General features: G+C 38.9%; 1 protein-coding gene across 27 annotated transcripts in view; it reads left to right on the top strand.

Moving 5' to 3' along the window:
• The window catches only part of ptprsa (protein tyrosine phosphatase receptor type Sa), a 363,573-nt gene extending 342,580 nt beyond the window's left edge, over positions 1-20,993 (top strand). For all 27 annotated transcript variants that reach the window (XM_089133590.1, XM_089133584.1, XM_089133581.1 and 24 more), the window contains 9 exons: positions 928-1,047; positions 3,462-3,616; positions 3,886-4,171; positions 6,439-6,617; positions 6,697-6,823; positions 6,906-7,031; positions 11,772-11,926; positions 17,432-17,567; positions 17,683-20,993. In XM_089133590.1, coding sequence (XP_088989716.1) covers positions 928-1,047; positions 3,462-3,616; positions 3,886-4,171; positions 6,439-6,617; positions 6,697-6,823; positions 6,906-7,031; positions 11,772-11,926; positions 17,432-17,567; positions 17,683-17,751 — 1,353 coding nt within the window. In that variant the 3' untranslated portion in view covers positions 17,752-20,993. The remainder of the gene's footprint in view (positions 1-927; positions 1,048-3,461; positions 3,617-3,885; positions 4,172-6,438; positions 6,618-6,696; positions 6,824-6,905; positions 7,032-11,771; positions 11,927-17,431; positions 17,568-17,682) is intronic.
• Positions 20,994-24,276: the final 3,283 nt, after the last annotated feature.

The raw sequence follows: 24,276 nt of genomic DNA, 5'->3' as shown, positions 1-24,276 counted from the left end.
CTTTGGCATCAATTCGCGCCAAAGTAAAAAAAAGTTTCACTCTTGACGCGAGAATTAACACAAAGTGGTCAAGAGTCAAACTAGACGCGGTAGACGCAAATTTGATGCGCTATTCGCGTCCGGTGTGAACGCACAGTTTCTTCTCATTTTAAGAATCAAAATGTCCTTGGAAAAGGCTTTTTTGACTCCCTTATGGTGCATTTACACCGTACGCGAATAGCGCGTCAGATGCGAATGATTTCAATGTTAAGTCAATGCAGAGACGCGTTACACGCTTGAAAAAATTCCTGCGGCACAGCTTAGGCATAGAGTGCGGCGCGGTAGACGCGAATACACCTCGCGAATGGTGCAAATAGAGCGTCTGGCACGTCAAACGTGTTACGCGCGAATTATTCAGTTAGTGCTATTTGTGCACTCACACGTCTGACGCGAATTCGCGAGTTGAAAAATCTGAACTTTGGGGTCAATTCGCGCCGTAATAAAAAAAGAGTTTCACTCTTGACGCGAGAATTAACACAAAGTGGTCAAGAGTCAAACTAGACGCGGTAGACGCAAATTTGATGCGTTATTCGCGTCCGGTGTGAACGCACAGTTACTTCTCATTTTAAGAATCAAAATGTCCTTGGAAAAGGCTTTATTTTGACTCCCTTATGATTATTTGTCCAAAAAAAGATGAGCTGGATCGATGAGCACCGTAATTCCTCAGCACACTGAAATTTGCATAGAAATAGGTAAATGAGAGCCAAAGACATCCAATAAAGACAGAAAAACCAATCTGGGTTGCATTTCCCAAAAGCACCGTTAGCCAACTATGGTCGCAAGTTCCGTCGTTACCAATAGAGTTCAATGGAAATTGCGACCATGATGCTTTCGGGAAACGCCCCCTGAATGACATCAGATATGCTGACGTTCCCTCACCCTCTGCAGATAAAGTGCGACCAGTACTGGCCGAGTAGAGGGACGGAGACCTACGGTATGATTCAGGTGACGCTCTTGGACACCATCGAACTCGCCACCTTCTGCGTGCGCACCTTCTCCCTACACAAGGTAAGACTTTTTGTGTCCAGCTGTGTAACATGATCTCATATCAAAGAACACAGCCAAGCACACTGTGTACTGCAGGGCTCCAGTAGCTCCAACCCTAATTAAACTAATCAAGTTCTTCAGGAAACATTTGGGCAGGTGTCTCTGAGGGACTTGGTCTACACGAAAGATAAGTGCGCTCCCTGCTCCAGGAACATTTTGCTTTGGCTGTTTTACGTTGTGCATGGGCCTGTTATTTCCCTCTGGACTTCGGAGCAGACACATTACACTGTTTCGCCTTAGGACCCCCACAGACGCACGCAACCAGGATAATTGCAAACGGTTGAGGCGAACGAGACATTTGTTCCGTAACCCTCGCCGGGTTCTCATCTCCACTGCGTGCACCAACACACGCACATCTTTTTATAATCTCCTCGTTCCACATCCATCATCTTTTAATGTTACGCCTGCCAAAGAGAGGCACTTAGCTAAGTGGCCAGAGCAAAACGACTCCTTGCAAAATTGGCATCCCAGACGGCACAGCGGTCAAGTAAACATGAAGTGGTTGGAAGGGAGGAAGAGGAATAGAGCGGGGTCAGCCAGTTGCACGGTCAGACCGTAATGTGAATTAAAATGGATTGAGCTTTTACTGTAGTGAAGGGCGCCCATAAGACACGAGCCGAAGCATTGATTAAAGAGAGACTGCTGTAGAGAGCATGAAGAGTGTGCTCATGGTTACGGGATTAAGCTTTCGCTTTAAACCCACTGCAAAGAGAAATGAGATCTCTTCAATATCTCAATTGATTCTCCTAGACAGCACGGACAGTAATTGGATATTCCCTGATTTGTCCCCGAAAGAATAATCCGCTAGTTTCAGTAAAGATCTCAAGAGATCTCCTGAGCTATGCATAAGCAATTAAACTGTCTTCTTGGACGGTTTAGATTAAACATAATGGCTTATTTAGTCATATGGCAGTGGGACATCTTCGAATACAGATGTTTTTGTTGCACCATTGCATGGCTGAATAGTCAGAGTTTGCTTAAAACCCTTACACACACACACACTCGCTGGAACACTGAGGTTTATTTATGTGTGTGCATGTCCTGCAGTCGCACATACAGTAAAACCAGAGTCATGAATTCTTAAAAACAATCCTGCACAAGCCCATCCACTGCGGAGAAACACAGCCTGCAGACGACAGCCGTGGGGAAAAAGTATCCGGCAAAACTGGGCCAGTTTGCTCTTAATTACATCGTTTATTTATTCATTTATTCAAAGGGAGCCTCTGTTGAAACAGCAGCGACATTGAAATGCAAAACCTCCCTTTAAAGATGCCCAGAAATGCTAGCAGTGGAACTAGCAGGACACTGATGTCTCTCCCGCTTCTTGCCGAAATGTCCTATGCGGCAGACATGTTCCTGGCTCTCTCGCCCGTGTCGAAATACAATTTAGAAGACATTTCGGTGGTGCTAGAACACACGAGTACATGTACCACTGCCTCATGTCGATCTAGCATGACTTGTGAGGTGCTAACACAATTAAATCATGGGGTGGTGATGGCGGAGTGGATAAGACACATGCCTTTGGTGTGAGAGACACGGATTCGAATTCACTGTAGCCCCTTTTCCACCAAAGCATTTTGAGAGCCGGTTCTGCGCGCGAACCAGTTCTTTGTGTTTCGACAGCCAAAGAACCGGTTCTCGGCCGGGAAAACTGGTTCCAAAGCGGCACCAACTCTTTGCTGGACTAGAACCGTTCTTTTACCACGTCGGGGGCTTGGCCGGGTTTAGATGTGCTCTAAACATCTTTTCTGACCATAATAAAGGATCGCAAAGCCAGGAGAAACATTTGCAGAAACACGATAGAGTCCGCCTTTGTTGTTAAGCTTGAAGTTGGCGCAAGCCTTTTTATTTTTTATTTGAAACATAAGCAAAGAAAACAGTCACGATATAGAACAAATAAATGAAAAGAAAAAAAGACACAAGACAGGGGTACATAACTTATCAGAAAAGATTACATATCAAAAACGAAAAGATGAAAAGACTTTTTAAAGCCTTCTTGGTACACGAGTTAGAGATAATCACAAAGTAATGTACTTGCAAGCGTTTCTAGCGACGTACACAGTGACGTAACGACGTCGTTCCCTGGGCGCTCTAGTCAGTGGAAAAACAAACAGGTTCTGAATGGGTTCGCAAGTTGAACCAACTTTGAACCAGCACCAGTTCCGAACCAGTTCTTTTTGGGTGGAAAAGGGGTATGTGAGACACCAATGTACTCCTGAGCAAGACACTTAACCCCTAGTTGCTCCAGAGGCGTGCGAACTCTGTCATATATAGAAATTAAATAATAAAAGCGTCAGCTAAATGTAAATCATGCATTACTAGAACTAGGACTAGATGCATCACTATATAACCCATAGGACTTGCTCTCGTTTCAGAATGGTTCTAGCGAAAAGCGAGAGGTTCGACAGTTCCAGTTCACCGCCTGGCCGGACCACGGCGTTCCCGAGTACCCCACTCCGTTCCTGGCTTTCCTCAGGAGGGTGAAAACCTGCAATCCACCGGACGCTGGTCCCATCATTGCCCACTGCAGGTCTGAACCCTGTTCCTACTTCTCAAGGCTCCTGATGCCGGAAACTTTAGGTCTAGAGCAAAGTTCATAAACTAGATGTTCTCCTATGAAAACGTCTCAGGTTTCTCATGTAACCATGGTTCCCTAAGAAAGGGAATGAGGCACCATGTCCCCTAGAGGACACTGTGCATTCCCCATAGTGTCCTCTAGGGGACACATTGCAAGTTCCCATTGGAAAGGGAAGCCTGCAACTTTCTTTGATCCCTGATTTATACAACATGTGTTTACAGTGCTGGTGTGGGCCGCACAGGCTGCTTCATCGTGATCGACGCCATGCTAGAACGCATCAAGCACGAGAAGACGGTAGACATCTATGGTCATGTGACCCTCATGCGCTCCCAGAGGAATTACATGGTACAGACGGAAGACCAGTATAGCTTCATCCACGATGCCCTTCTGGAGGCCGTCGCCTGCGGGAACACGGAGGTGGCAGCACGAAGCCTCTTCTCCTACATCCAGAAGCTGGCACAGGTGGAGGTCGGAGAGCACGTCAGCGGCATGGAACTGGAGTTTAAGGTAACCAGAAGACATTGCAATTAGGGAACGCCAAAGATAGAGTCTTATTGTGTGCGACTAGCCAAGCAAAAGTAGTCCTCACCTCTAATTGCAACTCATCAGACGAGATGCTCTGGAAGGTGTTGATCAAGATAATCGAGAGTGCCACATCGGATAGTTAATAACATTCTGTCTCTCTCGGGGGCATGTGTTTGTTTTCCGAGGATGCAGATGTGAAAATCAAGCTCTAGTTGTGACAGAGTCGACTGAAAGTTGTCGCTGAGTTGAAGACAGCCAGAGAGGGATTCTGGGAAGGGTAATTAACACCCGATGAAGGAGAAGCGGATGCCTTCGCTAATTAGCAGACAGGGATTGTGGGATCCATTTGGCAACTTAAACACTCCTGCAGGTTTCTGGCCTCTAAGACCTTGAAAAGCTTCTCCTTCTTTCCTGTTTTTTTTCCCTCTTTCTGGCTTTGTCACTCAATCTGTGTCTCTTTCTTTAGCCTGGAACAAAGTAATGCTCACCAGCTCCTATGTAACGGGGTTTCAAAGCAATTAGTTGAGCAACGGGTCTCACTATCAATGTACCATTGCCATTTTTGAAAATTATCTAAACTTTCAGTAGTATAGCCTTATGTTTTCTGTCAGCTAAGGCCACGTTTACACAAAGCCGGGTATTTAGCGAAACGAATGTTTTCCCCCTCTCCGTTTTCATCGTTTACACACCCGCATAAATACGCCGTCGAGCGCCATCATAACTATGCCAAACCTATTGGCGGCAGTGTAGGGGTTAAGGATAAAGCCATGCGAGCCAATCAGAATCCTGGATTTGACTAGAGAGAACCTAAAGCGCCGTTTCTCCCAGTTTACACGGCAACACAAAACCGGCGTTTTCAGAAATCTCCACTTTAGTTTTTAGAAATAATCGTTTTCAGTGATAAAAACGCCGTTTTCGTGTAAATGAGAGGGCAAAACGCAGAGAAATATCTGCGTTTTCCCATCGTGTAAACAGGGCCTAAATCTCAATTAGCGATGTCAATTTGTGAATGAATGAGTTCTTTGTAAAGGTATCGTCAAAGTGCTTAGTAAAAGGTCTGAATTGGTTTTCCAATTAATTAGAATCAGTTCCTCACATAAATCCTTGTGAACATCGAAGTGGCGAGATGATTGGGTAGTGGTATGCATTTCTAGCCAGAAAATCAAATAGTGGCATGCTAAGCTAACAGGCTAATCGGCTAGAGGTATGATGAGATGGCACACTAACCAAGTAACTAGCTAGCTAGCTAAAAAACAGACTGAGGATAGGTTAATTTGACCATTTGTACGTAAATATGACATAATTGAAAAGATATTATTATCCTATTTACGTGGAAGGAGAGGACTCAACAGGAATCGAATATTTCCCAACGGCAGTATGAGAGATGATTTTATGTAAGTGTTAATAAGGCGCCTGAGTAATTGGGCTAACCATATCACAAACCACTTTTAAACTCGACGTGGACCGCTAAACCAGCCAGCTAAAGTGTGTGTGTGTGTGTGTGTGCGTGCTTATTATTTCAAGAGCTCGGTTCATGGCTGCCGCTTCCCACCGGAATGCCTCATGCCCTTCCAGGTCCCTCTTTGAAAGCTACTCAAAGACTCAAAGGAAAGACAAACAGCCAGTGGCCGCTTCTGAAAGAAAGAGAGAAAGACTAGGCCTGGAGCTGGAGCTGAATGGATTTATATCGGGGCAAAGGCATTACCTGGCAGAACAGAGGAGAGAGAGAGAGCGAGCGAGAGCAAGGCACCGTTTCTCGTCCGGTTAAAAGGAGACAATACTTCCAGACAACTGACCCAGAAACGGAGGAGAAGTGCGGCTACTGTGGCCTGGTTGATGCTAATTGATGGTTACAAGCTCTAATTTGGATCATGACATGAGAGTACGAGGTGAATGTGTGCGTACAAAACGGTGGTGTCCTGCTGTCACAATGTTGAACGGCATCCTAAAAGTGACAGTGACCCATTTCGCCGATTGTCACCAAAGTTTGGCCTGAGTTTCCAGTTTTTTGGGGCACCTGATGGACGAAAAACACTTTTTTTGTTAATTTTAACAGAATCGAGCGATGGAGGGTTCCTGCAAACTGGGTCATCCAGTCTTGCCCAGACAAACAGGTGGAGTGGGAAAAAACAGAGCCATTAGCCATTGGTTAAATGAGTGTCTGAGATTCCCATGAAGCTAGTCATGCCCTTCTGTGTTGGAAATTGGCTCAATTTAATCCTCATGTTTGTGTTTTTCTCTTCCCACAGCGTTTGGCGAACTCCAAAGCCCACACATCCAGATTCATAAGTGCCAATCTGCCATGCAACAAATTTAAAAACCGCCTGGTCAACATCATGCCGTACGAGACGACTCGAGTGTGCCTGCAGCCAATCAGAGGGCTGGAAGGGTCTGACTATATCAACTCCAGCTTTATCGACGGATACAGGTACGCCGACATTGAAGTCGTTTGTTTTGCCAATCCTGCTGCCTTTGATTGGTTGGGATTGACTTTGTCTTTCCTGTAGACAACAGAAGGCGTATATAGCCACACAGGGCCCATTAGCGGAGACCACAGAGGACTTCTGGAGGATGTTGTGGGAGAACAACTCCACCATTGTGGTGATGCTGACCAAACTGAGGGAGATGGGCCGAGTGAGTGTTGCTCTTCTTCAAGACCAGCGGCTTTTGGCTTCCGGATGATGGACTTTAATTGTGCTTTGACGTGTTTTCGCAGGAAAAGTGTCACCAGTACTGGCCGGCGGAGCGCTCGGCTAGATATCAGTACTTTGTGGTGGATCCAATGGCGGAGTACAACATGCCACAGTACATCCTCAGAGAGTTTAAAGTGACGGATGCCCGGGTGAGTCCTCTAGAACTGAATGTTCATACAGCTTACGAAAGGTATTCACTTGGTAAACAATTATTATTTTATGTTGAAAATCTGTCTAATTCAAAATTTAATGTGACTCGCTATTTCTTTATAATTCTTTATAATCAATTGCTCGGTGAAAATTGTTTCAAAGTAGATCCTACAACAAAAGTTTCAGGGAATACCATGGAAGCTTGTTTCCACCACAGAATGAAAAATAAAAAAGTTAATTGCAACTTTTTATCTCACAATTCTGACTTTTTTTCTCACAATTGCAAGTTTACATCTTGCAATTCTGACTTTATTTCTCAGAATTGTGAGATATAAAGTCAGAATTGTGAGATAAAAAGTCAGAATTGCGAGATATAAAGTCAGAATAGTGAGAAATAAAGTCAGAATTGCGTGATATAAAGACAGAATTGCGAGATATAAAGTCGTAATTGCGAGATATAAAGTCAGAATAGTGAGATATAAAGTCAGAATTACGAGATATAAAGTCAGAATTGTGAGAAAAAAAGTCGTAATTGCGAGATATAAAGACAGAATTGTGAGAAATAAAGTCGTAATTGCGAGATATAAAGTCAGAATTGTGAGAAAAAAAGTCGTAATTGCGAGATATAAAGTCAGAATTGTGAGAAATAAAGTCGTAATTGCGAGATATAAAGACAGAATTGTGAGAAATAAAGTCGTAATTGCGAGATATAAAGTCAGAATTGTGAGAAAAAAAGTCGTAATTGCGAGATATAAAGTCAGAATTGTGAGAAAAAAAGTCGTAATTGCGAGATATAAAGACAGAATTGTGAGAAATAAAGTCGTAATTGCAAGATATAAAGTCAGAATTGCGAGATATAAAGTCACAATTCTGAGAAATAAAGTCGTAATTGCAAGATATAAAGTCAGATTTGCGAGAAATAAAGTCGTAATTGCGAGATATAAAGTCAGAATTGTGAGAAAAAAAGTCGTAATTGCGAGATATAAAGACAGAATTGTGAGAAATAAAGTCGTAATTGCGAGATATAAAGTCAGAATTGTGAGAAAAAAAGTCGTAATTGCGAGATATAAAGTCAGAATTGTGAGAAATAAAGTCGTAATTGCGAGATATAAAGACAGAATTGTGAGAAATAAAGTCGTAATTGCGAGATATAAAGTCAGAATTGTGAGAAAAAAAGTCGTAATTGCGAGATATAAAGTCAGAATTGTGAGAAAAAAAGTCGTAATTGCGAGATATAAAGACAGAATTGTGAGAAATAAAGTCGTAATTGCAAGATATAAAGTCAGAATTGCGAGATATAAAGTCACAATTCTGAGAAATAAAGTCGTAATTGCAAGATATAAAGTCAGAATTGCGAGATATAAAGTCACAATTCTGAGAAAAAAAGAAAATTGCGACTTTTTATCTTACAATTCTGACTTTATCTCGCAATTACGACTTTATTTCTCACAATTCTGACTTTATATCTCGCAATTACGACTTTATATCTCGCAATTCTGACTCTATATCTCGCAATTCTGACTTTATTTCTCACAATTCTGACTTTATATCTCGCAATTACGACTTTATATCTCGCAATTCTGACTTTATATCTCACAATTCTGACTTTATATCTCGCAATTCTGACTTTATTTCTCGCAATTACGACTTTATATCTCGCAATTCTGACTTTATATCTCGCAATTCTGACTTTATTTCTCACAATTCTGACTTTATATCTCGCAATTCTGACTTTATATCTCGCAATTCTGACTTTATATCTCGCAATTCTGACTTTATTTCTCGCAATTACGACTTTATATCTCGCAATTCTGTCTTTATTTCTCACAATTCTGACTTTATATCTCGCAATTCTGACTTTATATCTCGCAATTCTGACTTTATTTCTCGCAATTACGACTTTATATCTCGCAATTCTGACTTTATATCTCGCAATTCTGACTTTATTTCTCGCAATTACGACTTTATATCTCGCAATTCTGTCTTTATTTCTCGAAATTACGACTTTATATCTCGCAATTCTGACTTTATATCTCACAATTCTGACTTTATTTCTCACAATTCTGACTTTATTTCTCACAATTCTGACTTTATATCTCGCAATTCTGACTTTATATCTCGCAATTCTGACTTTATTTCTCGCAATTACGACTTTATATCTCGCAATTCTGTCTTTATTTCTCACAATTCTGACTTTATTTCTCACAATTCTGACTTTATATCTCGCAATTGTGAGATAAAAAGTCGCAATTATTATTATCTTTTTTATTCAGTGGTGAAAACAAGCTTCCATAATTTTGGAAATTTTCCATGGATTTCACTACCATGGTATGTCAAAGCAATATTATTACCATCTCTCTACCATGGTACCCATATAGTGTTTTTGTAAAGACTGGTACATGTCCAAAAAAACGCAGTATAATAACGCGGTACCATGTTTGAAATAATCTAAATAACATGGCATATTGACATTGCGGTTGGAAATATTACTACATTCAATGGTACCATCCAAGCTACAACAACGATTATCATGGGCAAAACTTGGTAATATCATGGTATTTATGTGATAAGGGCAAAGAATGTGGGTAAATCATGGTATTTGATCTATAGTCTGAAATAATTGTTGCATTTTTAACGATTACACAGATCACGAAGTGTTTTAGGAGAAAAAGACATAATGTAATTGTGCTTTTTATGAGTCTCAGAGCTGACCGTTATCAGAAGCTCTCACCGAACGACTAGAGCCCTCATCAGTCGAGTGTCTTTCCAGAAAACCGCTAAAGCCAAACACTCTGACTGTCACCGTACGGGCAAACGAGCATCCCGAGCGTCGCTCACTCCAGCCAAGCACTTTAATTGTGATTGAATCATCCAGACAGACTCTCCAGTAATCAGCCCGCCGAATCAATGAGAACTTTAATCAGAGCCGACTGGTGGAGGCGGGGCCTGGACTGAGGCATGATGGGAGGATGCACGTCTTTAATCAAACCGCTCGCCCTGTAGGTTGTGTGCGGCCTCTTTTCCGCCTCGTTCTCTTTCACCCTTCGTGTTTTACAGCAAAAACAAACTACTTGTTTCAATTGATCAGAAGAGAAAGAAGAATGACTCGATCAGGCCTGGCCAACACAACCACTTACATAAAGAGCAACCGATTATCTGGTGTCTGAAATTTTTGGTTTGACTGTATATTGATGTTTAACCCTTGTGCATCCTTATGGACATTTTTGTCCTTTTCAGTTTTGTTTTTTTGATCACTTTGCCTGTGTTAAAGCTAACTGCAAAAAAACTTGGCACAGGTGTGTATTTTTATTGGAATTTTACTATTTCACAGTCATTTTCTTAAAAAAATATTTTTTGCATTAGGTACAAAAAAATACTCCCTCTCAGCACCTTTTGGACGAAAATGTCCCCATTAAAACTGCCATTTTTAATCCCCGGTTCAGTTAACTATAAAATTATGCAATCTTTGTTAAGAGGCTTTCATTCTGATTGCAAGGCTTCAAAATTTTATTTTTTACTATTTTTTTTTTATCAGATCGTGCCATTTTTTTTTTTTAAGTTTGGCCTATAAAACAAATATGGCTTTATTCCTGTTTTCTGCTTCGGCATATTATAGAGCCAACTGGATAAATTGTGCAACGATATTTGTATGGGTGTGTTGGTATGGATGTCAGAGTGTTATAAAAAAAATATAATAGAGAAAAACTGCAAATTGAAAGAGCTCCAGTGGGGTTTTGCTGGGACCCAATGGGGAAAATATGTTACTACGCCCAAACAAACTGTTACCGAAAGCTCATTTTTGGAGATATCATCCTCAAATTTGGAACACAACCTATTTAGATTTATGGCTTTGATTTTATTGCAGTTTTGAGTTCAACCTGATTTCTAAAATATATATATATATTTTTATAAAATATTTTTTATAAATAATTTTCATAAACTTATACCTATATAACTTTTTTGGGGGATTTACGTATTATTATTTTTTTACTTCAGCAATAATCTGCAACGGGTCTTCTTTAAAATGATACCAAACTTAAGTCTGTGCTCCAAAGAGTCCAGTTTTTTGACATGGACATTTTTGTCCTCTTTTTTACCTATGTGTAACTTTTTTAATTGATGCACAAGAGTTAAGCATTTGTTCTGGAAGCAAGCATATCAATCGTTTCGAAGAGCCAATGATTTTGGTTGACTCGTTTGATAATTGGCGGGTGTTTTAATGAACGAAAGGGAAATTCGTTGGATTAATCGAAACCTGTGAAAGCGAAATAAAAAAACGCCCAGCCTAGGAAATAGAAATGTAGAGGAAGTGCTCCGTAATGCATGTGTGATCCACAAAGCCTGTGATTGAGTTGGGACTGGGATCCGTCGGCCTCTCTTCACTGCAGGGATGAGTGAATATTTCCATTTAATTGTGCCTCGTTCTGCCTGAGCTTCCCTTCGATTGGGGAACAGGCCTCATCCTCTCATCCGTCAGTGCCAGAGCCGCTGGGTTTCTCCAAACCTCGAGTCGCGCCATCGATCACTCCGTTTAGCAGCGTCTCCACGAGACGACGCTCGTCACACCATCGATTTCCCTTAACCCAGAGTTATTCCAGCCAAAGACGAGAGAAGAAACAACAGGAGCGCGTGGAGTCGGCTCAGATCGCAGAGGAGATGTTCTCCCGTATCTGCTGTGCCTGTCAGCGGACTCGTCTTGACGTTTGCGTATCTGTGTGTGTTTGTTCTCTCGCTCACAGGACGGTCAATCCAGGACCGTACGCCAGTTCCAGTTCACTGATTGGCCGGAGCAAGGCGTTCCCAAATCAGGAGAGGGATTCATTGACTTTATTGGTCAGGTGCATAAAACTAAGGAGCAGTTTGGCCAGGACGGGCCCATTTCTGTCCACTGCAGGTGAGAACACACGCAAATGAGCTCGTTCACACATAGATTGTTTATTCTAACCAATTAGCATTTTATTTTATTCTAAGCTCACGCTGCAGTTTTGTCGACTGTCGCTTTAAATGCTTGATTGATTCCGATTGGCTGTCGATGTTTGTTTTATCGTTAGTTGTTCTGAAAGTGAGTTAATTTCATTGATGTTTCTCTGTGCCGTTATTGTTGTGGTGCGGACCTGCTATTCGTTTATATTTAGAACGATTTTTAGAACTATATTTATTGTTATAGTTATTCCATTACAAAGCATATATATATATATATCCCAGATAGCAAACTGACATTGAATCAACGTGGAAACATGACATCGAAACAACGTTGATCTGACATTGTTTTGCTCATCGAATTAACGTTGAACCAACGTCAGACGCGTCATTCTTTCAAAACTAACGGAAAATCAACTTGAAATCAACGCGTTGTTTCAACGTTATGAAAGCAAACCAATTTTCGATTTTCATTTAGCTTTGAAGAATGCCGCGTCTGACGTTGGTTCAACGTTAATTCGATGAGCAAATCAACGTTGTTTCAATGTCATGAGAGACGTCGTTTCCACGTTGATTCAATGTCAGTTTGCTGTCTGGGATATTAGGGCTGTCAGTTTAACTCGTTATTAACGGCGTTAACGCAAACCCATTTTAACGGCGTTAATTTTTTTTTCGCGCGATTTACGGTCTTTTTGTCCTAGCAAACTTTGTCGTTTTTTCACATGCTTTTGCAACAGGACGAGGCATGCGTCCTGATCCATTTCGGCATCTCGCGCTCGTCATCCACTCAAAGCCGGCTCGTAAGCCCAAACGTGTGTTTGCGGTGTGCCTGTTTTGTTTATGCTCTTGATCCGTTTGCGCTTTGGTCGAAGAAGCAACAAAACGTCTTCGGGCGGCACAAGCCATTGAAATGAATGCGTTTCAAAGCGCAGCACGAGGACGTTTTGTGCCGCACACACTCGTTTCGGCTTGCGAGCCGGCCAAATAGTAACGTTACGTTTTGAGTGGATGACGAGCGCGAGACGATTCTGAATGGAAAGTTTACTTTTAAAAAGTTGCCAGATTGTCCCATTGACGAGACCAAGTGATCTGTGTGTTTTGTCGTTGTGAACTGAGCGATCATCATCGCGGCACGTCCAGTCTGAAACACCACTTGATGATGGCCAATCAAACACACACACACAGATGATGCGAATTCTCCGCCCCCTCGTCAATATCAGGACCTCGTCAGTATTTCTTTCACCCTTTTTATGATAGACAGTGTTACATTGTGTGAGAGATTATTTATATATGTTAGTGTGAAATTGAGCACTATTCCAATGTTATTTTCAATAATAATAAAACATTTGCACTAAACAAGCCGATCCACTTTTCCATGTTGATAAGAGCATTAAAATAATGTAACAAAAAGAAATCAAAAGACATTTAGAATAGATAAAATGTGCGATTAATCGCGAGTTAACTATGACTTTAATGCGATTAATCGCGATTAAATATTTTAATCGATTGACAGCACTACTATATTTGTATCATATATGTAAACTAGTGCTGTCAAATCGATGAATTAAAAGTTTGATTATGTAATATGTGTGTACACAGACGCGCACACATACATATTACATAAACACAAACGTTCACGTTAGATGCGATTAATCGATTTGACAGCACTAATTTAAATATATATTAAACAAGATTTTTATAGACTAAACAAACAAAAAACATTTACTCAAAATTATACTTAACTGAAATAAAATGTAAATATATAAATTTAAAAATAAATTTCCATTACGTTTAATATAATGAAAAATATAAAAGTAAACCTGAAATAAAACTACATAAATATTTTTTAAAAGTATTAAAAATGACAAAATCCAATAAAAACATTTCAAATATTTATAAATCTGTAATAATATTTTAACGATACTAAAAAAAAAAATGTATATACCGTATTTTCCTAAATACGGTCACATCTGACCAATAAAATTATTCAGAAATAATATATTTTTTTTAAATAACAGTAAATAAAATACTGTATTTTAGTTTCCCTCAGTGACCGACAGATGTAATGGTATTAGGGTTACACTGATATTGTCCAGACTCTCTGTTTCTGCTGTAACTCTCCCTCGTCTGAGGATCTTATCGCTGCTGTTTCTCTCACACACTCCAGACGCAGTGATCGCTCACACCTGTTTCTGCTCACACACATCTGTGTTTATAGAGCTGCTGGAGTCTTCACTGGCCATTTATCTCTCTCTCTCTCTCTCCCCTCCGCTTCTCCAGCAAAGACATGATTTCATAGTCTTTTTTATCCTTTTTGGATCAGCATTGCATCACAAAACAAAAATACCTTTCTAAATCAGTCTTGTTTTCCAGTGAAAACATCTAAACATCATTAAAACGAGTTATTATATTTACTTGAGAAGCAAAATATCAAGACTATATTTTGATTGATTCTGCTCATCTCGTTTTTTCTTGCTAGAAAAATTCACAAACACAAACTCAATGAATTAAACGTGAAATAGTATTTTCATAAAACACACTCCAATATTATTTCTTTTATTTACAACTTTCTTTTGACGGTGTAGAAAAGGTGAAGGATACACTTGCGGTTGTAAACACACGCAGTTTTGCATTGAAAAGGATGTTTCACTAAGAAAAATGATTATTAGATGAATTCAAATCAATCAAATTTTCAGTGCCGTATTTCTCTCGTCTCCATCCATCTCTCCCCCAGATTTGATATCTAATAGAGCCACATGGTTTTGTCATTAATTGCATGATTACGTACACTGAATGGAAGTGTAAATCCTCTCATTCACTGCTCCTTCATGCCTGTCAGATTTGAAAGTCTATCTATTTAACCAGCGCTTCGCTGAAGTCTGAGACCACTTCTTTCTTTCTTCTGCCCCCTTTCTGGAGGATTCTGGCATCACTGACGGACAGGACCGTCAAAAGCATTTTGTTTTCCTGACAGTCACTGTTGGCTTCTCGTTAGATTCCCAAACTCTTGCGTCATCACAAACGCTGCGCTGTGATTGGCTCCCTCCCCACTTTTCCAAGCCATTTTTGTCACTTTCAATCTTGGCAAAGTGGAGGCAAAGGGAAAAATAAGCCCGTTGTCATATCAATTATTGTTGGCTTGGTGAAATCGCTCGGTGCCAGAGCAGCTTATGAAGGAGCCTTGAAAAATCAGACTTAGGACGCCTCCTATTTCCAGCGCTGTCACCGCGAGAGCGGCTTAGCATGTTCAGACCAAACGCCTGTGCTTTATGCTAGCGCTCTGCTGTTTATGTAGATGCCGATAAGGTGAATTCCTGAAATAATGTAGCGTGCCCTGTGTGTATATATATATATATATATATATATAGACACACAATGCACTTACAGTGTGACAAATGAATGGACACAATACTTTAAAAAATATAATAATCTCTCCTTATTTATTATTTGATCATTAAAATTTACTTATGTATTTATTATTGTTATTGTATTATTTTTACTTATTATTTGGGTTTATTTATAGATCATTAAAATATAAAATAATTAAAAGTGCAAAAAAATATTTATTTCTGCTGTTACTGTTTTACAAATATTTTTTTTTTCATTTTTACTTATGTATTTACTATTGTTATTGTATTATTTTTACTTATTATTTGGGTTTATAGATCATTAAAATATAAAATGATTGAAAGTGCAAAAAAAAATTTATTTCTGCTGTTACTGTTTTACAAATATTTTTTTTTTCATTTTTACTTATGTATTTACTATTGTTATTGTATTATTTTTACTTATTATTTGGGTTTATTTATAGATCATTAAAATATAAAATGATTAAAAGTGCAAAAAAATATTTATTTCTGCTGTTACTGTTTTACAAATATTTTTTTTCATTTTTACTTATGTATTTACTATTGTTATTGTATTATTTTTACTTATTATTTGGGTTTATTTATAGATCGTTAAAATATAAAATGATTAAAAGTGCAAAAAAATATTTATTTCTGCTGTTACTGTTTTACAAATATTTTTTTTTTCATTTTTACTTATGTATTTACTATTGTTATTGTATTATTTTTACTTATTATTTGGGTTTATTTATAGATCATTAAAATATAAAATGATTGAAAGTGCAAAAAAAAATATTTATTTCTGCTGTTACTGTTTTACAAATATTTTTTTTTTTCATTTTTACTTATATATTTATTATTGTTATTGTATTATTTTTACTTATTATTTGGGTTTATTTATAGATCATTAAAATATAAAATGATTAAAAGTGCAAAAAAATATTTATTTCTGCTGTTACTGTTTTACACAAAAAAAATAATTTTTACTTATGTATTTATTATGGTTATTGTATTATTTTTACTTATTATTTGGGGTTTATTTATAGATCATTAAAATATAAAATTCAAAAAAATGTATTTCTGCTGTTACTGTTTTACAAATATTTTTTTTTTCATTTTTCCTTATTTATTTGTTTATTTATTATTTTATTTGTTATTTATGGTGTATTTATTTTATCATTATTAATTTAATTTATTCTTCAATTATGTTTTAAAAATGGATTAAAAGCACAAAAATATATATTTCTGATATCTTAACTGGATGGAATTTTAGTGAGGTCATGTGACAACAATACTGCATACTATTTCACATATTAATTTTTAAAAAAAATAGTGTAACGCTTTATCTTAAGGTGACATAGTTACTAACAGTAAATTGTGCATAGTTGCAAGTTACTAACCCTAAGCCCAACCCTAACCACAACTCTATAGTAAGTACACATAATTAATCAATATTGCTCAGTACATACAGTATTTGAGTAAGGCCCTGTTTACACGAGAACGCTCGCGGGTGAAAACGTAAAAATATTTTATCGGATGTGCCTTTCGTTTACACGGCGACGACGTTTTTGAGGCTTAAAAATGCAAAAACGCTCTTAAAAACGCTCCACCGCCGCGTTCCCGTGTGAACGGTAAAAACGCAAAAGTCTGCTTGACAGTGAAGGTTGTACGCAGGCGCGTGGACTTGGTGTTGTTGTAGTATGCACTCCTAGCCGCCTGAAGTGCACACTACATTGAATTTCACACACTTTTGCGTCACCATTTGCACGCGGATTTCCCACACAAAACGCTCGTCTAAACGCAGAATAAAAAGTGATGACGCAACGCCACTTTTGCGTTTTCTCTTCAGAATCGTTTCCGAGATGAATGTAACTACGTCACCTTAAGATAAAGTGTAACCAAAAATTGTCTGTGTAAATAGCAGTCTGCTAATATCCCGTTCCAAACGCAGATTTGCACCTAAAATAAGATCAATTAATAGTAGGATAAGAAAATTTGAAAAATAAATAAACACAGTTATGTTTATAAGTAAATGCATCTCGTTTCAATGATATTTCCGATCATGAAAACGATTTTTGCAGAAAATATTTCTCAGATACATTACCAAACTGTACATGTTTTCCTCAACGCAGTGCCGGTGTGGGACGGACCGGGGTCTTCATCACGCTAAGCATCGTGCTGGAGCGAATGCGTTACGAGGGTGTGGTGGACATCTTCCAAACGGTCAAAATGTTGAGAACACAACGGCCAGCAATGGTGCAAACGGAGGTGAGAGTCTAAAGCTTCAGTTTTCATGCAGATCGCCTTGTTTAATCGCCGAACGGCTGGCGATTTGAATTTCTAGCGAGCGTTCATTCTCACGTCTTTGCGTTTTCCTCTACAGGACGAGTACCAGTTTTGCTATCAGGCGGCTCTGGAGTACCTTGGAAGTTTTGATCACTATGCAACGTAAAAAGCCATTTTTTGTTCCCCCCCGCCCCACAATCCCCCTCCCCCCAACAGCCTCCTGAGCCATAAAAACTTGCTTGAAAACATGAAACGATGACAACTATACAAAAATTCATACAATTTTTTTCAACGACTCGTCTTTTGGAACCAATCAAAACATGTCGTGAGAAACCCCAATCACACTGGAGAAGCGCAAACGGATCCCAAACACTTCAACGTCCCAAGCTCACGATGGAGGAACCAAACGTTTTGGCTCAGGCTGGAGGGTGGGAATGATGGCGGCGTCGGACCGCTAACCTTACCTCAAGTGTTCTGATGTGGAGGACAAACGTAGTTTCTTTCCAAACTAACTCTGTGAACAAAAAGTACACGAGTAAACGACACCGATAGATGGAGAGTACCTAATTGGTTGGTTGGCATCTGAAATCCTTGTTTACTGAAACGGACGTCAGTGGCGTCTGTATTCAATGGAGAAGTTGGAGGAAGGGTACAAACGAGACTTATTTTGCTGCTCACGTCTTGGGTTCAAGTGACATGTTGCCATTCGGACAAAATTGGGAGCCACTTTAGAGCAATTTCGAGGCGAACCGATCATCCACTTGAGAAAGTAACCCTCCCTTTGAAACCACTGGAGCTGACAAGCACGTCTTGAGGCATTTAAGGAAATGGTCGAAAACTAATCGGATCCCGTAAACACGTCCGTTTTTTTAGTGCATTCAAGGACACGCTAGAAAACGTTTCCACCAAGAAACGTAGCTCCTTGTTAAGAGCCAATGGGAGTTGAACTATTGGGTCAGATGGAGATTAGGGGCAGAGGAACCACCACTGAAGTCTCAAGTTACACCGGATAGGGGATGCGTGGCTACGTCTCCAGTGACCAACGTTCATTGCCATCGTTTCAACCAACTTTTGATCTTACAACTATGTTTTTTTTGGTTTCGTTTTGCTCTTGATACCAAACATGCTGCTTTCGCTCCATTATGCTGTACGTGTACATGTGAAGAGTCCGATTTAACGGATGAAGTGTGCGATGTTACGTGTGTTGGTCCCACCTCTCAATCCATTTCCTAATGCCCCAACGGTCGCCCAACTTTATTTAGTCATCAAAACGGCCCATTCCTGGTTACTTTGGGATTACTTGCGTTTCTTTTTTCTTTTTTTACGAACAGCGAGAAACGGGCATGTATTTGCGTCATGAAATTGCGGTACAACTATCTTGTGAATCTGTTGTTGTAGGTGGGACTTGTTTTACGTGCTCATGAGGGGGAGGGGTCTCCTCTCCGCAGTCAGTGCTGATTGGCTGTTCTGGAGAAGGCCTGAACTCGGAGTGTTCTGATTGGTGAGAGAATGAAAGGAGCCGTGTGTAATCTTATTTCCAAAAAGCCTTATTCTTGTAACATCATAGGGAAAAGAAAATGCATTACCGTTGTATTATTTTGACTATTATGACTATTATCTCCTTACTTAACAAACTTTTGATTTATTTCTTGGTTTAGTGTTTTTTTTGTTTGTTTTTTTTAACAAAGATACCGTAATCATTTTTTTTTTTTATTAGCAAGAAAAATAATGCTCATTTTGCTCATATTACGTTAAAAGACATTCTATTTTTTCAGTGTAGAAATGCTACGTGAGATGTGTTTGTGTGCATGTATACATAGACGAATGGGACATGAATGTATACATACACACTCACAATATATTTAAATGCAGAATATAAAGATGTATCCAAATCTTCATATGAATAGCCTTTTTTTCTTTTTTGAAGTGGGCACTCATTTTTATACCACCATGAAATTATTGCGTGTATGAAATCATGAATTTTAGTTTTTATTTCTTAAAAGAGTTCTTTGCGAGGAGAACTTTGACTTCCTGTCGGCCAATAATGAAGGATGGACTACGATTTCAATCCTATTGTTATTCATCAATAGTACTGGTATTAACTGAAGTATTACTTTTATAAAAGATGTAGAATTGGTTTGCTAAATATTCAATTGAACAAAAAAAAATGTACGTTCCAAATTTTACTAAAAAAAAACTCTAATTTTGTTACAACCCATCGTTGTGAAAGCGTTCATTTTTTTTTTTTTGGAATCTTTAGTTTTTTTACTTTTCAAAACCACCGAATGTTCGATCGTTTGTTAGATATCAACTATGATCCTAAATATAATGCCTGTAAATAAACAAATATATATTATATGTATTTGTATAATTTGACCCACAAGATGTATGTCTTTGAACAGTACTGAGATAAACTACAACAAAGAGTTTATGCTAATGGGAACCTTCCACAGTTTTGAAAGAAGCTTTGTCTCACGCTAACAGCTCTGTTTATCTCTCTTCCCTTCATTCCTCTTTTTTTTTTCCCCTGATCCATTTGTTCATTTATTTTTTCCCCACACTCTTCACTTTTTATTCTTATCTTCGCCTCCACACACTGCGGTCCAGTGGTGAGAGAAATCACGACGCTTCTCCTTCACCAATAAGACTTACTGCTAATAAGACTTTGCTCAAAAATAGACTTGGCTTTCCCCAAGCAAAATATAATTTCTCAATGAAATTTACCCGTTTTAAGCCTAAAGCAGTAATCATTTAGTGTTTTCCTCATTTTGAGTGAGATTCGGATGCCCAGTGCCTATAAAATGCCATTTGAACAGCGAGAGCGAATTGCCTTGAATCGATTAGCTTCACGTCATTATCGCTAGCATTATCTCTCACCACTGCCTCTGTGTTCCATCTTTTATTTAAAGTTATAGTTCATTACAAAGCTTTAGAAGTTTACAGATGCATGCCATGTTTCTTCATTTGTTTTTTTACTCCGTTGAGGGACGAAGTACGATCTGGAAATTTCAACGCTGCCTTTTAAACTGTTGGGAGTTTTGTGTGTTTCTAACGAACTTTTCCTCGGGAGGGAAAACGCGATGGACTAATCTACGACGGCAGAGGTGCTCAGAAGTTTGTCTTGATGCAAAGGACCTTGGACCTTTCGACAACAGGAGCCGATTGATTAGCGTGCAAATCATGAAGAACCAATATTCAAAAGTGAACGTATTAATACCACGGCCAACAACAACAACAAAAAAGAAGAAGAAAAAAAGCCAAACTCGAACGTGAAAATAGTTTTCTTTGTACAAAAGGCCAAGTGCTATCGCTTTCAAACTGTTACTTCTGATGGACACAATAACTGGTTTGAAACCACTGTGTATGTAGATATGTTGACTTTGTATTAAAGAACTGTTGTCTGAAAACGATGGTGTGCCTCATTTTTCGTTCAGTTAATATTAATAAGTCGCATCCAGCAACATGTTTGCATTACATTTCCACAAGATCATTAAAATTTCATTAGCTCGGTTTGACAAGGCAGATGGCGAAATGAAATTGCATATACGAGGACCAATCAGCTGTCATCGCACATGGCATCTCAACAGAACAATCAATTATTTCACAATCTGGCCTGATACCTGAATCATAAACACCTCCATAAGCTCAACATGCTTCATAATCTAACATCTCATCTTGATGCGTCCTGCCACCCGCGGCTCACAATTTTATTTTAACATGACGACCCCGGGATGTAAATGACATGTAGATTGCCAAGTTTGTGCATAAACCACTAGATAACGCATCTGATTAATTGTTTTTACAGCCAATTGACCTATGGCTAAGCCCCGCCCCCTCCAGTCACTCGGAAACATGGTCAAGTTACGTTAATGAAGCTAACCCAGATAGCAAACTGACATTAAATCAACGTGGAAATATGACATCGAAACAACGCTGATCTGACATTGTTTTGCTCATCGAATTAACGTTGAACCAACGTCAGACGCGTCATTCTTTCAAAACTAACGGAAAATCAACTTGAAATCAACGCGTTGTTTCAACGTTTTGAAAGCAAACCAATTTTCGATTTTTATTTCGCTTTGAAGAATGCCGCGTCTGACGTTGGTTCAACGTTAATTCGATGAGCAAAATCAACGTTGTTTCGATGTCATGAGAGACGTCGTTTCCACGTTGATTCAATGTCAGTTTGCTGTCTGGGAAGTGACATGATGTACAACGCAGCTAGAAGCTTAACGTTTTTAATGTTAGGCTAACGTTAGCCTAAAGCTAAAAAGCTAAAGCTAAGCTTAACTTAGAACAGATTGTTTAATTTATCTACGTTTAGTAGATACGTTTAGTAGATTCCAGAGCAGACACTTATCTCAGTTGAGATGTGGCTTGGGAGAGGGTAAAAAACACACACACCGTCACCCAGCCTCTCAAGAACCAAGTGTCGGAGCTGTATGAACCCCATACACACCGTTCGACCATTTTACACTTAAAATAACAAGAAAAAATGAAGGAAAACTGACTAACTGCAATACATTTCAATGGATGTGTAAGCAGAGAATGCGCGAGTGAATTGGGTTAGATGCGCACTGTGATTGGCTCATCGCGTTTGGGGGCGTGGCTTAGCGATAGGTCAATTATATGCATAATTAGTCAGTTGAGGTAGTGATCAGAACCACTTCATATGCAAAGTCAAGAACGAATGATCTTTTGCTTCATCATAGATTTGTATTGTGCCGGTTTGTGTTAATATCACGTGATTCAGTGCAAATCTTTTTGTCCCTTTTCTGAAGACAGTCGAGAATGGTTTGTTCAACATTAATTTGAATAGAAGTGTTTTTTTGTTTTGTTTTTGTTTTTTATTCCACTGGCTTGCGTCTCGCATTTTTAACCGCAATAAGGTGTTCTGTGTGAACCGGCCCTTAGAAACTTAATTTTCTAGACGATTCAAAAGAGAAGGTGAAGGAGATCCAGGGCTAATTGCTTTTCTCGTCACTCATCTAACTCATTAGCACTGTTCCTCGGGAGCCCATCAAAGCGCCGTTTGCATCAGAGCAGCCAAAAGCCATGGAAATTTCTAATAAATGAGATAGAAGTAAATTGGACCGTCCGCCGCCCGTGGCAGAGCTCAGCTACAAATGGCGCATCAATTGAATCAAGGCATGGAAAAGTAATCCTGGAGAAAGAGCCAGACATCATCTATGGGAGATGAACAAGATAGAATGCATTTTGCCCAGAATAATTGCTTAGAAATATTTCAATGCACTTGTATTCGGAACTAATCAAGGCTGAATACTTTCAAATGCATTTGATCCAACAATGCGGCTGATTTGTTTTCTTGAGATCTTTTGGATTGACGCAGCACTGATTCTTGAGATGTGGGTCAACAACATTTAATATTAGGCCTAGTTTGGAAAACAGCAACGTTTATACTTTAATGTGAATCGAAATTATAACTAGAATTGTGCACCAGTTTATTCAATTATCACTCGTAGTCTTTCCCTCTGAAACTAGCCTACTTGTAAGACCCCTTTATCACTTTTTACTAAAAAAAAAAAACTTTTTCTGATTTATTATGAAAATATTTTTGAAATTTGACTATCAAAGTCAGTCTTAATCTTGAACATCATATATCCACAATACCGGAGTTATGACATAAAAAGTCGAAATTGAGAGATAAAAGTCAAAATAATGTATTTTTTGTCAGTTTCAACATTATATGTCAAAATTCGGCTTTTCATTTCATAAATATGATTTGGTAGGCTATATCATAATTTTGACTTTCATTTAATAATTATGATGATGTAATTTGGGTAGTGGGCTGCCAACACCTCCATTCCAGATGTTTCTCAACGTGTCTGCGTATGATCGTATACTGAATTCAGCTTTAATTATCTCGGTAACAGAAAGGTTTGAGTTTTCTGTTATGTTATGCTAATCCAATTCTTATGCGACCTTAACCGAGCCCTTTTTGGGGAAGCAAATGACTTCTTTCTGAAAATTCGCTTGAATACACTTACGGTTTATCTCGGCGTGAGGAGAGTGGCTGCTCTCCGAGTTTATTATGCAAATGAGACAATTTGACAGATTGCACGCAACCCTTCATAATCACTGTTCACGGACGACTCGCTGCGGCAAGAGCCGTTTCGCATGTTTATACGCAGCTTCTGGGCTCTTTTAACTACATGTTCTCAAAAACACTTTCACGGCACTCACTGCTTTATCCCAAACATGATGGGTCAGCTGCTTTTATTGGTCCTGGAACTATCATTAACCATCAGCTTTATTGTGGGTGTATGACAGGCTACTGTAGCCCTACTATTTCAAATGTCCTTCATATCATTATCAATATCATATTTTCCATAGAACGTGAACTAACAACGTTCTAAGAACGACGTTGATGTCGTGAGTAAGTAACGGCTGAAGGGGTTAATCAGCCGTTACTCATCTCATTCACGATACAGCACATGCCTCGAGTACCTTTGCTTTTATAAAACGGTTACCAAACAATAAAAATATTACAGTTAAAAAAAATATATGTATTAGTGCGATTTTCATGAAGTAAAATCACAAGCCTTCCTTCCGCTAGAAAAAATAGTCCCTGACGTGAACAGCGCAACGTTCCAATATGCATAAAAAAACTCAAATAAAAACAACATAGATGCAGTGTTGCGCAGTGATACATAGAACCGTTGAGTGAAGC

The sequence above is a fragment of the Pimephales promelas genome, chromosome 2 (genome assembly GCF_988280905.1).
Source record: "Pimephales promelas chromosome 2, fPimPro1.hap1.1, whole genome shotgun sequence".
Taxonomy (NCBI): Eukaryota; Metazoa; Chordata; class Actinopteri; order Cypriniformes; family Leuciscidae; genus Pimephales; species Pimephales promelas.
This window is presented reverse-complemented; position numbering and strand designations above follow the sequence as displayed.